Source organism: Crinia signifera, chromosome 6, assembly GCF_055691185.1.
Source record: "Crinia signifera chromosome 6, ASM5569118v1, whole genome shotgun sequence".
NCBI lineage: Eukaryota > Metazoa > Chordata > Amphibia > Anura > Myobatrachidae > Crinia > Crinia signifera.
This window is the reverse complement of record NC_139222.1, coordinates 185,756,795-185,773,218: the sequence shown is the minus strand read 5'-3', so window position 1 is coordinate 185,773,218 and position 16,424 is coordinate 185,756,795. Positions and strand designations below refer to the sequence as shown.

General features: G+C 42.1%; 1 protein-coding gene across 1 annotated transcript; it reads left to right on the top strand.

The window, feature by feature from the left end:
- Positions 1–681: 681 nt before the first annotated feature.
- On the top strand, positions 682–16,116 carry LOC146008744 (Golgi apparatus membrane protein TVP23 homolog B-like). Its single transcript, XM_083148379.1, has 7 exons — positions 682–826; positions 7,674–7,756; positions 9,596–9,740; positions 11,921–12,010; positions 12,091–12,219; positions 14,621–14,749; positions 15,782–16,116. Exons 1-7 carry the CDS (start codon positions 815–817, stop codon positions 15,812–15,814), a joined length of 621 nt encoding a protein of 206 aa, XP_083004505.1. The 5' UTR covers positions 682–814; the 3' UTR covers positions 15,815–16,116.
- Positions 16,117–16,424: the final 308 nt, after the last annotated feature.

The window sequence follows — 16,424 nt, the reverse complement described above, 5'->3', positions numbered from 1 at the left end:
TGATTGAAGATGATTGGAGGGGCAGCGGCAGATATGATTCTTGTTGCAGGGACTGACAGTAAGAACTGACCGGATAATGCCGGACTGGACATAAAACTCTGCATTCCGGGGGGTGTCTTGTCTGGGGGGATACCTGCGATAGCTTTCATCAGGGACATGGGGAAGGGGAGATTTCAGCCTCCCCGTGTGGTCTGGACTTTTCCGTTTTTCTCTACATGCCCGGACCATACAGGCAGTTTTTATTCTCTCCCTCCATCTCTCCCTGGTGACTGGTGTCATAGGTCCAGCATTCTGTGGTGTTGTCCGGTTCCGAGTATTAGCCATACCCTTGTTGCAGAAGCTTCAGGGAAATTTAAATTTTAAAATATGTATTGAATAATTTTAATAATTATGCCCCATTACCAATAGTGGAATGTGCAGTTTTCTTTAGAGATGTTTCTTCAAGTGGATCTCAAATAAAACCAGTAAAAGTAAATGTGAACTATAAACTATTATTTATTCATCAACCACACAGTCATCTTTCTCCCCATACCGTGCTATTTTACATGTTTCAGACTGAGCGACTGTGACTTTCGGAGTGTAATTACTTCTCCCGGCATCACACACCGCCACCACACCAGCAACGCTAGTAGGCACTCTCCGTCTCCGGGAGTCGGACTAGGATGTGGCTGTGCTGGGCTGAGGAGGAGCTGTGTAGTACACTGCGTGTGATTTGTGCGCGGGCACGCATAACGTGGGCGCGCATTATCTGGCTATCCCGGAAGTAACTCGTGTCCCGGAAGTAAGCAGCTGCTGGGTGCTGGTTGGGGCTGATATGATGCGACAGGTAATAACAGTCAGCTGGGAGATGATGGTTGTGGGGGGTCTCAAGATGGTGGGCGGTATAGCTGTATGACAGTCACAGCATGTTTAATTTCACCCTAGGCGAATGAGGAATTTGGTGATAATTAGATTAAGGTTATTAAGGTGGCATGCCTTAAATATATATAAAATTGTCTTGCTATAAGTAATTACTGGTGTATCAGTAAAAACAGCTGTTGCTAGGCTCACATTTGGTTCTTTGTTTACTGAGCATGCCATGTTTCACTAAATGGCTCTATTAAAGGGGCTGCTGCTTAATAAATAAAGCCCTTCAGACAATTCCTGGTGGCAGAAGTCTCTTCTGCAGCCACTCAACATGGTGGCTGTTTCATAGTCACCTCGGGATGGATCTGATATGAAAACAATATGATCTCATACCTTGTAATCAGTATAATAAATAAATCCCTCTTTTTGTAAAGATGGTTTTCTAAATCCCAGCATAAGAAGTGTGAAGACGTGTACACATTAGGCTATATTTTAAATAATATGCACAATAACTATGATATTTTCAGGCATATAGGGTCAAATGTAATAGGGTGAGAAATCTTCAGGGTTTTTTTAAGCGGCAATCATTTACACTGCAAAACCAGTTTGAATTTACAGTGTAAATGATTGCTACTTTTAAAAAACTGGAGCTTTCTTACCAAATCTATCTCTTTCTGATTCTCTCACCCTATTACATTTCACCCTTAGTGTCTAATGCAGAGCACACACCAGAAAGATGCAGAACGTGAGCAAGTTGTAAGACGATTGTACGACCCGCTCATGATCTGTGGAGCTCACAACCCACTCAAATTATGCATACGATCTGAGTGCAATCCGATTGCGACCTGTACACAGCTGAATGGTTGTTTCCAGATCCTACCTGCTGCAGGTAGGATCTGAAAAACGACTAAACGACCCACGGGGCCACGCATTGGAATCGGATCGGAAATAGCCCAAAACATGCCCAATTTACATACAATTGGTTGAGATTGTATCTAAATTGGGTCGTTTTGGGCCTAATCGTTCTGGTGTGTACCCTACATTACCCTCCCCCCACCCCTGCACCTAAACATAACCTGCGCCCTAGTGCCTAAACCTCATCACCTGCAGCCTAACCCACCCGAGCATACAGACAATCAGGATACCGGCATTTGGGATTCCAGCACTGGCACCTACTGTATCCCGACTGCCGGGTGCTGACTGCATCCCCTTCAAAGATACACAAAACATTAAAAATTATATATTATTATTATTATAATTTTATTTATAAGGCGCCACAAGTGTTTCGCAGCGCCGTACAAAGGAACAATACAGGGAGACAAAAACTTGGCATAACATTGAATAAATAACAAAAATACAGTACAAATAAAGAGCACCACAGTTCAATACACATTACAGCTTAAATGTAAGTAGTGAGGACCCAATCAACATACAACTAGAGGCTTGAGGCCAATGATGGAGATGAGTATGAAGATGGTCACTGAGTGTTGGAGTAAAGGAGAGCTGTGAGTGAAATGTGAAGAGAAGTGGGCTTTGACAACAGGAGGGAAGAGGGCCCTACTCGGAGGAGCTTACAATCTAGTAGGAAGGGGAGACAGACAGATTACAAGAGGTGCAAGCGAGGGGGTGGTGGTTAGATAGCAGGATGTAAACAGGAAACAGGCAAGGGGTCGGAGAACCAGCTGGTTTATGCAGTGGAAGGGTACGCTTTGATGAATAGGTGAGTTTTCAGTGCCCGTTTGAAGCTTTGCAAGGTCGGGGAGAGTCTAATGGAGCGAGGGAGTGCGTTCCACTGAAGGGGTGCAGCACGGGCAAAGTCCTGTACTCTAGCATGGGAAGCAGTGATCAGGGTGGAGGAGAGACGACAGTCGTCAGCTGACCGTAGAGGGCGGGAGGGTGTATGAATGGAGATGAGGTTAGAGATATATGGAGCAATGGAATTAGAGATGGCCCTGTATGTGAGTGTGAGGTGTTTGAAGAGGATTCTGTAGGGGAATGGAAGCCAGTGCAGATTTTGTTGAAGGGGAGTAGCAGAGTTAGAGCGGCGGGAGAGGAAGATAAGCCTAGCTGCAGCATTGAGGACAGATTGGAGAGGAGCTAGTTGGGATTGAGCGAGGCCAGTGAGAAGAGCATTACAGTAGTCAAGCCGTGAGATGACTAATGAGTGGATGATCAGCTTAGTTGCACTCTGTGAGAGAAAGGGCCTGATGCGAGCAATGTTGCGTAACTGGAACCGGCAAGAATGGGCCAGGGCTTGGATGTGGGGTGCAAAGGAGAGGGAGGAGTCAAGTGTGACACCCAGGCAGCGGAGTTGGGGAACAGGGGAGATGATGGTGTTGTTAACAGTGATAGAGATATTAGTAGGGGGCATAGCTCTGGGTGGGGGAAAGATAATAAGTTCGGTTTTGTCCATATTCAGCTTCAGAAATCGCTCAGACATCCAGGTAGAGATGGCAGCGAGGCAGTTGGAAACTTGAGAGAAAACAGTGGGGGACAGATCAGGAGAGGAGAGGTAGATTTGGGTGTCATCTGCATAGAGGTGATATTGGAAGCCAAAGGAGTTAATGAGTGCACCCAGAGAGGAGGTGTACAGAGAGAACAGAATGGGGCCAAGGACGGAACCCTGAGGGACCCCGACAGGAAGGATAGAAGGTGGTGAGGTAGAGCCAGAGGCAGAGACTGAGAAGGAACGGTTGAAGAGGTAAGAGGAAAACCAGTTGAAGACTGTGCCAGAGAGGCCAATGTTTTGGAGTGTGTGGAGGAGGAGAGGGTGATCCACAGTGTCAAAGGCAGCAGATAGGTCCAAAAGGATAAGCAGGGAGAAGTGACCCTTGGATTTGGCTGACAGCAGGTCATTGGTGACTTTCACTAGGGCAGTCTCAGTGGAGTGAAGTGGGCGAAAGCCAGATTGAAGGGGATCTAGGATGGAGTGGTCAGACAGGTAGCTTGTGAGACGCCTGTAAACCAGCCGTTCTAGTATTTTAGAGGCAAATGGGAGAAGAGAGATAGGGCGGTAGCTTGTGGGAGATAAAGGGTCCAGGTTAGGTTTTTTAAGAATAGGCGAGACCAGAGCGTGTTTGAAGGGTGAGGGAAAGATGCCAGTAGAAAGAGATAGGTTAAAGAGGTGAGCAAGGTGGGAGCAGCCAGTGGGGGAGAGGGAACTGAGGAGACGGGAGGGGAGAGGGTCCAAGGGACAGGTAGAGGGGGGAGAGGATGAGATGAGTGAGCGGACTTCCTCAGCTGTAGTAGGGCAGAAGGATGACAGAGTGGGGTAGTTGGTAGGGGAGGATGATTGGGGTGGGTGGGCTGCAGAGGGGGTATGGAAGGAGATATCATGTCGGATTACCTCAATTTTAGAGAGGAAGAAGGAGGCAAAGTCAGTGGCAGTGAGGGATGAAGGGAGGAGGGGTGGTGCAGGGCGAAGTAGAGTGTTGAAAGTATCAAAGAGACGTCGAGGATTGGAGGAATGGGAAGAGATGAGAGATTTGAAGAAAGATTGTTTGGTATAGGAGAGAGCAGCGCTGTAGGAGGAGAGAATAAACTTGAAATGGAGGAAGTCTTCCAGAGAGTGAGATTTTCTCCAGAGGCGTTCAGCAGAGCGTGCACATTTTTGCAAGAATCTAGTTATTTTGTTGTGCCAGGGTTGTGGTTTAGAGCGTCGAAGGGGAACAGTGTGGAGGGGGGCTACAGAGTCGAGAGCAGAGGTGAGAGAAGAATAATAGAAAGAGGCAGCCTGGTTGGGGCAAGTCATGGTTGAGAGAGGAGAGAGGAAAGTCTCCAGGGAAGACAGGACAGTGGGGTCAAGAGATCCGAGGTTACGTCTGGTGACTGTGGGTCTGGGCAATGAGGGGAGAGGGGAGGATGAGAGGGTGAAAGAGAGCAGATTGTGGTCAGAGAGTGGGAAGGAAGAATTAGAGAAATCAGAGAGATTACAATGGTGGGTGAAGACTAGGTCAAGGGAGTGTCCGAGATTATGAGTGGGGGTGGAGGTCCATTGAGAAAGTCCAAAGGAGGTGGTAAGGTCAAGAAGGTTAGAGGAGGCAGCATTATTGATGTCAATAGGAATGTTAAAGTCACCGAGGATGATAGAGGGGAGGTCAGAGGCAAGAAAGTGTGGAAGCCACGCAGCAAAGTTATCAAGGAAAGGGGAGCAGGGGCCAGGGGGGCGGTAGATTACAGCCACAAGGAGGTGAATGGGGTAGAAGAGGCGGATAGTGTGTACCTCAAAGGTGGAGAATGTGAGGGAGGGCTCAGGTGGGATGGCGCGGAAGGTGCAGTTGGGGGAGAGGAGGATGCCCACTCCTCCACCCTGGCGGCCATCCGGTCTGACCGAGTGTGTGAAGGAGAGGCCTCCATAAGAGAGGGCAGCAGGGGAGGTAGTGTCAGATGCGGACAGCCAGGTTTCAGTGATGGCAAGAAGGTTAAAAAAAAAAAAAAAAAAAATATACAAAGATATTCTTAGGCAAATTATTTTGTTTAAAATAAAGGGAAAACATATTGGTAACTGCTGGCAGACTCAAGAAGGTCAGAGCATTTCCTAGTGTCGGATTTGCTCCAAGAATTGAACTGTTTATACGTCTGACATACAGTGTATCTGTGTGTTAGAAGCGTTACACAATGAGATGTATTAAAGTGTTACAGTACAAAATTATAGTATTAGATTCAAATAATAGAACATATCATTATGAACAAATGGGAGACCTGATTACATTATAGTTTGGTCTCTTCAAATGCAGAGGAGCCATCTTAAAAGCATTATGGGCTCTTGGGCAAAGCAGTGCTGTGGGGCCCCTACCTACTCAACCATGTCAATTAAATTAAAAATGTCGGTACTTGTTTCCGAGCACGGCGCCACCGATTTTAATTGTATGCAATCGGATCAATCGCATCGCATGCAACCAAATTGCATGCGATGCGATTGACCCGACCGACTTGATTTTTTACATTGGAACCAATGTTAAATGGTCCCTGAGACCCGATTTTACATTGGCCCCAATGTTAAATGCGAACCAGACCCCATTTTTCATTGTATGCCCCCCCATTGTTAACACCACGCGACGATCAACGTGAACCCGAAGCGTGGTGAGTGCAGTAAGCCTGCGAGGGGCGGCGGTTCGCGTCGTCCGACCTTTTCATACCCCCACTATCCACGTCGGCGGGAGTTGAACTTATATAGTGTAGCGAGCCACCGAGCCCGAAGCGTGGCGAGCGGACGTGCATTACTTCAGACGTATTACACGTCCCCTCGCGGGGCTCGCTGCGCTCACCACGCTTCGGGCTCGGTGGATCGCTGCGCTGGCCAGGCTTCGGGCTCGGTGGATCGCTGCGCTCGCCACATTATATAAAATCAACTCCACACCGACGTGGATAGTGGGGGTATGAAAAGGTCGGAGGACGCGTACTGCCTCCCCTCGCAGGCTCGCTGCGCTCGCCACACTTCCGGTTGGCGTTCATCATGGTGGGGGGGGGGGGGGGCATTTGACATAGAAATTACCCATTAGGGTGGGTATACAATCAAAAATTGGGTATGGGGGGCCATTTAACATTGGTTCCTATGTAAAATCGGGTACGTCGCATTGTATGCCATTATAATGGCATACAATGGACCCGATTTTAGATAGGAATTTAACATTACATACAATGCTTACAATGTAAAATAGGGTCGTTCGTGTCGGTCGCATTGCATGCCATTATAATAACATGCGATGGACCCGATTTTACATTTGTCGGGAAACCTCAAAAAAAAGCCTGAAAATCGGGTCCGTCGGGTCCCATCGCATACCTTAAGTTAAGGTATGCGATGGGACCCGATGGGCGCCATGCTAGGAAACAAGTACCAAAATGTCAATTATTAAAACAATGACAATTATATTTATAGGTAACTGCAACAAAATAATTGTTTAGACATTAAAAAACATTAATCCACATAAATGTTTTGACAATATATTCAAAAAGAAATTCAGCGACACCCCAGGCAGAGAGCAGCCCTGATCTAGACTCTAGAAAGACATAAATATCCTCAATTGGGCCTGTTAACTAGGTAGTCATTTATGGGAGGGAGCTTCCGGAACTATTCAAATCAATGTGCTGCTAAGTACGAATAGTGGATTTCCGCTCCCCGCCTCCTTGAGCATGAGCAGAAATCTGACAAAACTAGGTTATAATGCTGTTTTGTGCCCTAGTGTGGCGCAAACAGCATTGTGGCGGGGCACTTTAGTCAGAGAATGCAAAGCCTCCCCCCGCCATCCCATCCCTCCCCGTCAGTTGATACCGGCAACATACCAGCAGTGTAACCTGGTCTTGCCCATTTGGGTGCTTTTTTTGGTTTGTTAGCAAAGCTGAATCAGGTCAGTCTTTAACATGGCATTTATTATCTGATTGGCTGTTACTTTTTCATTTAATTTTATCACTCTCCCAATGTTAGTATGTCTCCTCCATTATATGATATTTTAATCAAACACATTTTCTCCGCTGTATATGTATACAAATGAAAGCCTGCCATTATATTGTTTTCATTTAGTGCACACTGATAGTTTAAATAGCCCTAATATGAAATACTAGGTCACACATTAGCAAAATAGAGGACTGAAACTGATTAATACTGCCAGTATCTTGTATTTGTGTCACATTTTATGCTTTAGGCTCCATGTAAATATTTTCAGAGAAATACTCCTTTCATCTTTATTTGAGAAAATATACCGTACCTGTGCAAAAGATTTAAAAGCTTTGCATGTGCCATGCAAGTGGTGTCTCATGTGGCGAAAGCAAGTGATCTGTCTGTGTAATGGCCCTTTCAACAAGGTATTTATACTGCTATGTCTTTATAGGACAGTAATGATGAGTCGGAGGATGTTTCCCTCTTTGATGCTGATGAAGAAAGTTCAAGAAGCCCAAAAAAGAAAAAAATGAGGTAAAAATTAGGTTTCTGTGCATGAGATAGGGGACAGATAATGTGTGTTTGCTCTTTGCAGCCTATTAAGAATCAGGCAGTGTTTTTTTTGGGGGGGGGGGGGGGGGGGGGGGGGGTGGAATAGGCTTTAAGCAGTCATATATACGCACAGAATCCATCTCTGATGTTTACTGTATACAAATATCAACAATAACATATAGATATTTTCAAAGTCCCATGAGTCTGTTAAATAGGATCGAACCAAAGGCATGACATCTCTTTCAGAATGTATGAACCTTGAAAATGAAAGTGCTTCTACATTAAATGCTTACTGCACTTCATAGTCACATTGTACTGTATGAGGCAATGTATCAAAGCATGGAGAGATAATGTAGCGATCAATCATTTCAAACTATCAAACACAGGGGCAGATGTATTTAGCCTGGCGAAGAGTTAAAGTGGAAGAAGATAATGCACCAGCCAATCAGCTGTTTTTGAAATATAAAAGTTGGGAGTTGATTGGCTGGTGTGTCATCTTCTTCCACTTTATCTCCAGTTTATCTCTTCGCTAGGCTTAATACATCTGCCCCACAGTCTGTAAACTGACAGTTATGAGCTGATTGGTTGGTACTTTCTCTCTTCAAGCTTTGGTACATATACCAATATACCGCCTCAAAAAAGGGCTGGCTAGACCATACAGACGGAAGCATGTGCAAATCGTTAAAATAGTCTTTTGAATATAACCTCAAGATAGACCCATTAATTGAAGAAGTGCAATATTTGGGAACTTTGCGTTACACTTTGGTGTGAAGTGTAAACTGTGTTCTATAAAGAAGTCCAGACAATAAACTGACACATACTGTACAGCCTCTTTGTCCACCAGAATCCTTGTGACATGCAGGGCATACACACAGATCGCTTAGAATTGGGTCTGAAATCGCCCCGTGTGTATGCCCCTTAACATTTTTTGTGTATTTTAGTGGGGGATTTTGATTTATTTTTGAGGTTTGTATTCCAAAAAATGTAAGTAAAGCTATTTAAAGAAATGAAATACTTTTTTTTAGTCAAACTAAACCGAAAACACAACAGATGTTCTAATTATGGGCCTGATTCAGAGTTGGTCAGAATTGCAAAATCTTTCTCAAATGGGCAAAACCATGTTGGATTAATTGAGAGAGCGCACTGAATTGTTCACATAATACATTTTAATTACAAAAAATAACAATTTAATTATATTACAATAGCTATACAATTATGAATTAAAACCAATGAGGTAATATTGCACAATTTATTCATTCAATTGGTATCACTCCCTAAATATCCATAATCAAAGTCCATAAAGAAAAAGTTAGTGGAAAAAAACAGAGGGGAAAATAGAGTTTTATTCCATTTATGCTCTTACCCACTTTAGTTGGTAGATGGTCAGTCCAGTGACATTCGGGGAGCCAATTATTGAAGAAAGGTGAATATGTTAAATTGATAACAGAAGCAGTATAGATGGATGGAAGAAATGTCCATAAGATTAAAAACTGTATAAAAACTGCGCTTGATTATTTCAAAACCATGTTGCACTTCAGGTAATGCAGATGTAACATGTGCAGAGAGAGTTAGATTTGGGTAGGTTATTTTGTTTCTGTGCAGGGTAAATACTGGCTGTTTTTTTTTTTTTTTACACTGCAATTTAGATTTCAACTCGCCCCACACATCTTACTCTCTCTGTACATACATTTTACATTTGCACCACCTGCACTGCACATGGTTTTGCCCATTTGAGAAAGATTTTGCGATCATCTCTGAATCAGGCCCAATGTCTCTTACTCTGTTAATTCACCTGGTAAATATAAACCATTTCTTTTAAAGGCACCCCATCGCTTCATTTTTCCATCTATTCTTCCGAGTGAGTGCAATACTTGTATACCTTCTGTGTGAACTGATCTCTAACAGCTTCATTGCCTGTATGGTGACCATCATCCTGCTGTTGTCATGTGACTTTTGGGCAGTGAAGGTGAGTGACAGACCACCATCCAACCTATGTACTATACATCATATCCTTACCTACAGCTTATTGCCTCATTAATTTCTGAGGGGATGGTATACAGATGTAGGCAAGCTCATTGATGCCACGCCATTCAACACTTGCGACTTACATGGCATTTGGCTCTCCCGCTTTGCATTGAGCACCAATGTCACAGCATGGTGTGATTCTGGAGAATAGTGCCTAACCTTAAGCCTAAATCTAACTTCAGCCCTTACCATCAGACTGTTACTGATGGCATCCTGGCCGCAAGGATTATAACTTCCAGGACCCTGACCATATCTCATTCTGGAATCTCTATTATGTGTTCCCCCTTGGATAATATGCTCTTTCCCCAATTGGATTTCTGTACTTGATTTGTTTGTCCTGATGCATTTTTTACTAAATGTAAGTAAGTTTTATTTATATAGCGCACTTTCTCCAACAGGACTCAAGGCGCTTTACAGACATTAAAAATAAAAATGCACATACTGCAATACAAAGGGTTATCAGTACAAGGAACAGGCAACAATGGCAGTACAGATGTACATCACACATACAGAAATGCACAAGACGAATTCTAATAAGGGTCACGAACATGGGGAACATATTTACCGAGCTGTGCAGTACCCAGGCAGCCATTCAGTGGCGCCACATGGTGATTGCACCAGCCAGTACTGTACATATAGAACACAAAAGAACAGTACAGGGTACACAGATCTAGACATAACACAATTAAAGCACAATTCTTAGTACACAATACAGCTGAGATATAGGAAGTGAATGAGAATAGATGCAGGTATAGATTGTAGATGAGTAAGAGCTGTAGTTGAAATACAAGAAGAGTGCCGTGAGAACAGGAGGGAGGAGGGCCCTGCTCTAAAGGAGCTTACAATCTAGAGGGAGGGGGAGACAGACAGGTGACATGAGGTGCAGGTAAGGAGACCTGAGGCAAGAAGTAAGGATGGTCAGGACACGAGGCAGCAGGTAAAGAGAATGGACAAAGTAGTCCTCTCTCTCCTACTATCCTTCTCTTCCCCCTCCACCTGCACCCTTGACCCCTAACAGCTTTTCACCGTGGGCCATGCCACAACACACCCTGCTAGGGGCAGAAAGCATGCAGAGTGAATAGGGAATGCACAGGATTGAGGAACCATGGCTCTGGTACAGAGATTGGTTCAGTATGGAGTTCATTGTCCTGGCTGTGCAGACTGTAGGTGATGCTGGGTCAGGTAACGCACTGCAGAATTCTGAATTTTCAGTGGATGATGTTTAATTTTATGTCCTTCTGTGTTCCTCCGGTATTTCTTTATGTAGTTGTTCAACTGTTTCTTTAACTGTTCAGATGGCACCCTTAGTTAAGAACACCCTTTGTTAAAACAGCAAGCTGAAAGTCAGCAAGCTGCCTTGCTTCTAACCCTACAGAAATACCATCCCAAATTAAGGGCAAGGTCAGGCCAGACCATTTGCCCACCTGATTGAAATGCTAATTGTACAGAGATCATAAACTAGCCTGATTGGCCAACCAAGAGGTATGCTAATATTGGCTTGCTTAAAACCTTCCAATGTATACATACATCTAACAAAATACAATTATCTATTGATGTACATACATTTAAAGCAAAAACATGCCAGAAGATTATGCTGAAGCTAGGCTGGGATCTGTAGTGCAGTGGATGTGGATGTTACATACAATTAAAGCAAAAACATGCCAGAAGATTATGCTGAAGCTAGGCTGGGATCTGTAGTGCAGTGGATGTGGATGTTACATACCTGTTAGATGACAAGAAAAAGATGGATTAGTCCAGATTCATGCAGAATAAAACTGTTTCTTTAACTGTTCAGATGGCACCCTTAGTTAAGAACACCCTACAGAAATACTATCCCCCCCCCCCAAAAAAAAAATGTTTAAGAATAAACGTTTTACATTTTGATAAAAAAAAAATATTTTTAGATCATTTTAACTCCACAAATATTTATTGAACAAAATTTTCTATAGTGAGCACAATTGACTCAATCTAGAATTTTTAAGTTTGATCATGGTTGACTAAATGATCATTTGATTATATTTTATTCATACAGATCCTGTAGGGCACTGAGAAAAGATCTTCTGTATTCCCAGAAATAGGCACAATGGGGCTTTGTGTAAGGCTGTTCTTTTCTGTTTTTAGAACATCACTGGAAGGTTATTGGTGGGACTGCGATGGTGGAACCAGGTGGACGATGATGGGAAGAGTCATTGGGTTTATGAATCCCGAAAGGTAGGAGCTGTTCAGCTTCTGTCTGTCAGTGTGGAGCTGTGTATAAATTGGACTAATTCCTTGTTATTTCGCTTTTTAAGTCAGGCTCCGGAAAGAAAAGCTCCTCAGAGGCGGAGTCACGAATCTTCTGGCTGGGTCTCGTCACCTGCCCTATCATTTGGGTGATATTTGCCTTTAGTGCTTTGTTTTCATTCAAAGTGAAATGGCTGGTAAGATAAAAATGGTCCATCAATTTTGTTTAGGCTTAAAATGATAAATTATAGATGTGTGTGTGTGTGTGTGTGTGTGTGTAATGATAGATGTGTGTGTGTGTGTGTGTCAAATATATATACCCAGCAAGGAAGGGGGCACTCAGACATGGTATTCAATTCAACTGGACATAATCTGTATTCAGCTGAACGTTTTCGGGGAAAATCTCCCCGTCCTCAGGGATCCATAAGGTAACTTTTCCTCCTTTATCCAAAAATCAAAACTAAATTAATTGATCTGCCTTTCAGTTGGCATTACAACAGAATGCATGTTTTTCTAACAGAGTTAAAAAGCTAGGTGATATCGCCATCAGATATCCTACACTTTTAGGTGCCTAACAAATTTATTGAACGTCAGGTTAATTTTTTTTTCTCCATTATTAAACAATGCTTTTTTTTTTTTTGTATGTGGTAGTAATGTATACCTTTTTGTGAAGCACCTTAAAAAAAATTGGGATATCTTTTATGTCCATTTAACCTAGCATTTTTAAATGTGCGGTTTTGCCATAACACAAATTGTAAGGCAGATAAAGTCATTTTTATTTCGATTTTTGAGGAAAGCTTACATTTTATGGGTACATATTTCCTACTGATTCCTAATAACCTGGATAAAGAATCTGCGATTAGTAAATAATTTAATACATTTATAAATCAATGTTTAATAAACTATTTGTCAGACAGTCAAGATATTTTGCAGAAATAGTAGTTTTGGAAAAAAAAAAAAAATTTGATATAGGTGGTGGACACACCTGGTCGCTCTGACATAGAATGACCCAATTGGTTTATTGATTTTGCTTAGTGTAAGGACATAATGAGACAATAGTCTTTGTGTATGCATCATAATTACCTGAAAATACTTTTTCATATTCAATCCAGAAAATGCAGCAAGGGAATTGTATGGTCTGTTTGCAGTACATAGAGCAGTAAAGATCCCAGAAGAAATTGGATATCATCAAACAACTTGAAACTTTGTTTTTTACGCAAGGAATGCATCTGGTCGTTTAGCCACTTAAACTATTAGAGCATGACACCATATTAAACAAACTGTCGACATCTCAATGCATTCCTATCAACATTGCAGCACCGGACAGCATTTTCTAATGGCAGATCAGTAGCTACACAGTGCTGCAGATAAGAACTTAAACTACTGCAACAGAATCAGAATCAGCTTTATTGGCCAGGTATACTTGTATATACTAGGAATTAGATTTGGTTAGCTGTGCAACAGCCAGGGTAGGAACAAGTAAAACAGTGACAGTACAGATATATAACACACGTACAGATATGCACTACACATATCCTGGTGAGGGACACAGACATGGGGAACATAGATTTACTGAGCTGTACAGCACCCAGGCAGCCATTCACCGGCGCCACTTTGTCCTTGCAACAGCCAGCCAAGTAAACAATTGTTTCGACTTGTCAGAAGAATCAGATTCATTATATGTAAAATATCAGGTTGAATACCGACTGCAGCTGTTTCTTGATGACATTTAGGAAACCTGAATGAAGTTACAACACCTATAACAGTAGCGGGCATGTCAACACTATAAACAATGGCTACCCAGTTACATGAAATTTACTAGCTAGAAGGGCTTGCTTTAAAGTGTGTCCATCTTCAGTGAAAACTCTAAAAACAAAACAATATGTACATGATTTATTATTGTGTCGCCTAGTATTTTTCCATCCTGTTTCTTCTTTACTGATTAGAATACACCCTGTATTTGTATTACCATTTCCTGTAGGTGACTGGAGGGGATGCAGTTATAATCCCGACGTTCGGAATCCCGACCGCCGAAATCCCGACACTTTCTCCCTCTATAGGTGTCCACGACACCCATAGAGGGAGAATAAATTAGTGTGCCGAGTGTAGCGAGGCACCGGGACCGCTGCGTGGCGAGCGCAGCGAGCCCGCAAGGGGGGTGGGCGCAGTCCACAATCCCCCCCATTGTCTGGATTTCGGCGGTCGGGATTCCGGAGCCGGGATTTCGTATCAAACCGAATGGAGATATGTAATGTGGGATTGGTTTCTGCAACAGCTGGAAGTTTACACTGAGGGCAATGTCAGTGCTTCCTCTGTTGCATGCTAATTTGTTATGGACTAAACAGAAAACACAGAAGTGGTCTACAGTAATCCCCCCCCCCCCAAATAAAGTAATCCAATAACTAATTAGCTACATGTTGCACTGCTTCCTACACCGTGTATAACCTGACAAGTCCTGGGAGGGATCTGTATCTTTTTCTGCACCATTAAACCTTTATAATTGAGTTGTTGTATACCCTTTTACTTCACATGGAAATTAATATTTTGCCGCTTTATAAATGTTGTATAATAATTATATACATGCATTGTCTCCTTTAGGCTGTGGTTATAATGGGAGTCACTCTTCAGGGTGCAAACTTATATGGCTATATAAAATGTAAAGTGGGCACTCGAAAAAATTTGACGAGCATTGCCACTGGTTATTTAGGCAGCCGATTCCTCAGACAGGTGAGTGTGACATTTGTCCTTACAATATAAGGGGAATGTGGTGGCCGTATCCCTCAGACTGACAAGTGTGCTAATATTGTTCCTACAGCACAGATTAACACATTATTATCATTATCCTATATATAGGGCACCACAATAAGTCCACAATGCAGGACATAAAGATAATACAAAATTCCGACCTAACATAATAGTACCATAACAGAACAATAAGTTGTAATAAATACATTGTAGTAGCTAGAAAATCTGCATTGCCAGAATTGGAAGTACAGTTGATGGTGCGGCAGACGTCACTGCTGATGAAAAGAATTCCATGTGGGAGGAGATGGTGTCATAGGTAAGGGGAGGATACACAAGTGTAGTGGGCCCACAAGAGCTTACATAGAAAGGGAACATAAGATAACTTCATTTTTAATACAGCTGTAGAAAGTATTTACAGAAAATAGAAATGGATTTTTATCTTTTCCCTCTGTTCATGTATTAGTTGTAGATTGTTATCTTTTCCCTCCTTTTCATGTATTAGTTGTGTAATCTCCTTGTCCTATAATCACATGCTAGTCTATTTCACTATTTCACTACCTCATTTCAGAACATAATTTAGATATAATCATTTAAAAAATGTATTTGTATATAATGCAGTAAATAAATCAAATTGCCATTATAGTGTAGGCGTCACCAACATATTGTTGCATACCAATGTTCCTGATATTTAAACTAGGGATCTGCAGATCAACAGATTCATAAAAAATATTGGTTTAGTACACAAAATGGTCTGCCTTTTATAAGTAACGGGTACACTTTTTTGGAACTGATTATGGAATCAGTTTGACCAGCAATTGTACAATGTTGGTCAAACTTTTTCCATAATGTAAAGCTACTGTATTTAAGCATAAGTTATTTTGCGTGCTAATCTAATGTTCTTATTCTTCTAAACTGTCACTTGAGTTCTTTTCCTTAAATTCAGTTAATTGAAAGTGTAATGTTGATTTTCTGCAATTTATCTTATATATTGTAATTTTTTTCCCTGTATTCTAGACATTTTCAAGGGAAAACCAAGCAGAATCCTAAACCTACTTTCTATATAGACACCAAGTGAATTTTGTTTTTTTGCCGGAGAATGGATGGGGGATACAGTTGTTTATGAAAGGGTATTTCTTTACTTGCTGATTTTATTTCCTGGCGGATGGACATGATGGAGTTATTACAGTAGAGACTACATTAGATTTTTTATTAAAGCAATACATTTCTGATATAACAAACACACTGGCAATGATTATGGATTGAGGGTAACCAATGTAAATATGTATCTATAAACATGTTATAAATGCTAGATTTATGTCAAGAAAATAAAGATTATTTCCAAACATTAATTGTTTGTGAAGTAGTTAGTCAAAATGAATCCTACCTGGGAACATGGATAAGATGCTTCAGATTTCTTTCTGGTTATTGGCATATGTGCCGTGTTTGCCATCTGATGCCTAATTGGTTTTAGGATTACTATTTTTGTTACTTTTCTCCAGTTTGAAATCACACTGAACTTTAACATTTCAGAATCCTGGCTGTATATGATGTTTGCACTACTTGGAAGTTTGGTGTACGAATGGGCATGTGATTTCCCCAAGTAAAGGGAACACTGTGGCTTGCTCATTTCCCATTCGTTGGCCTGTGACCGAGTACC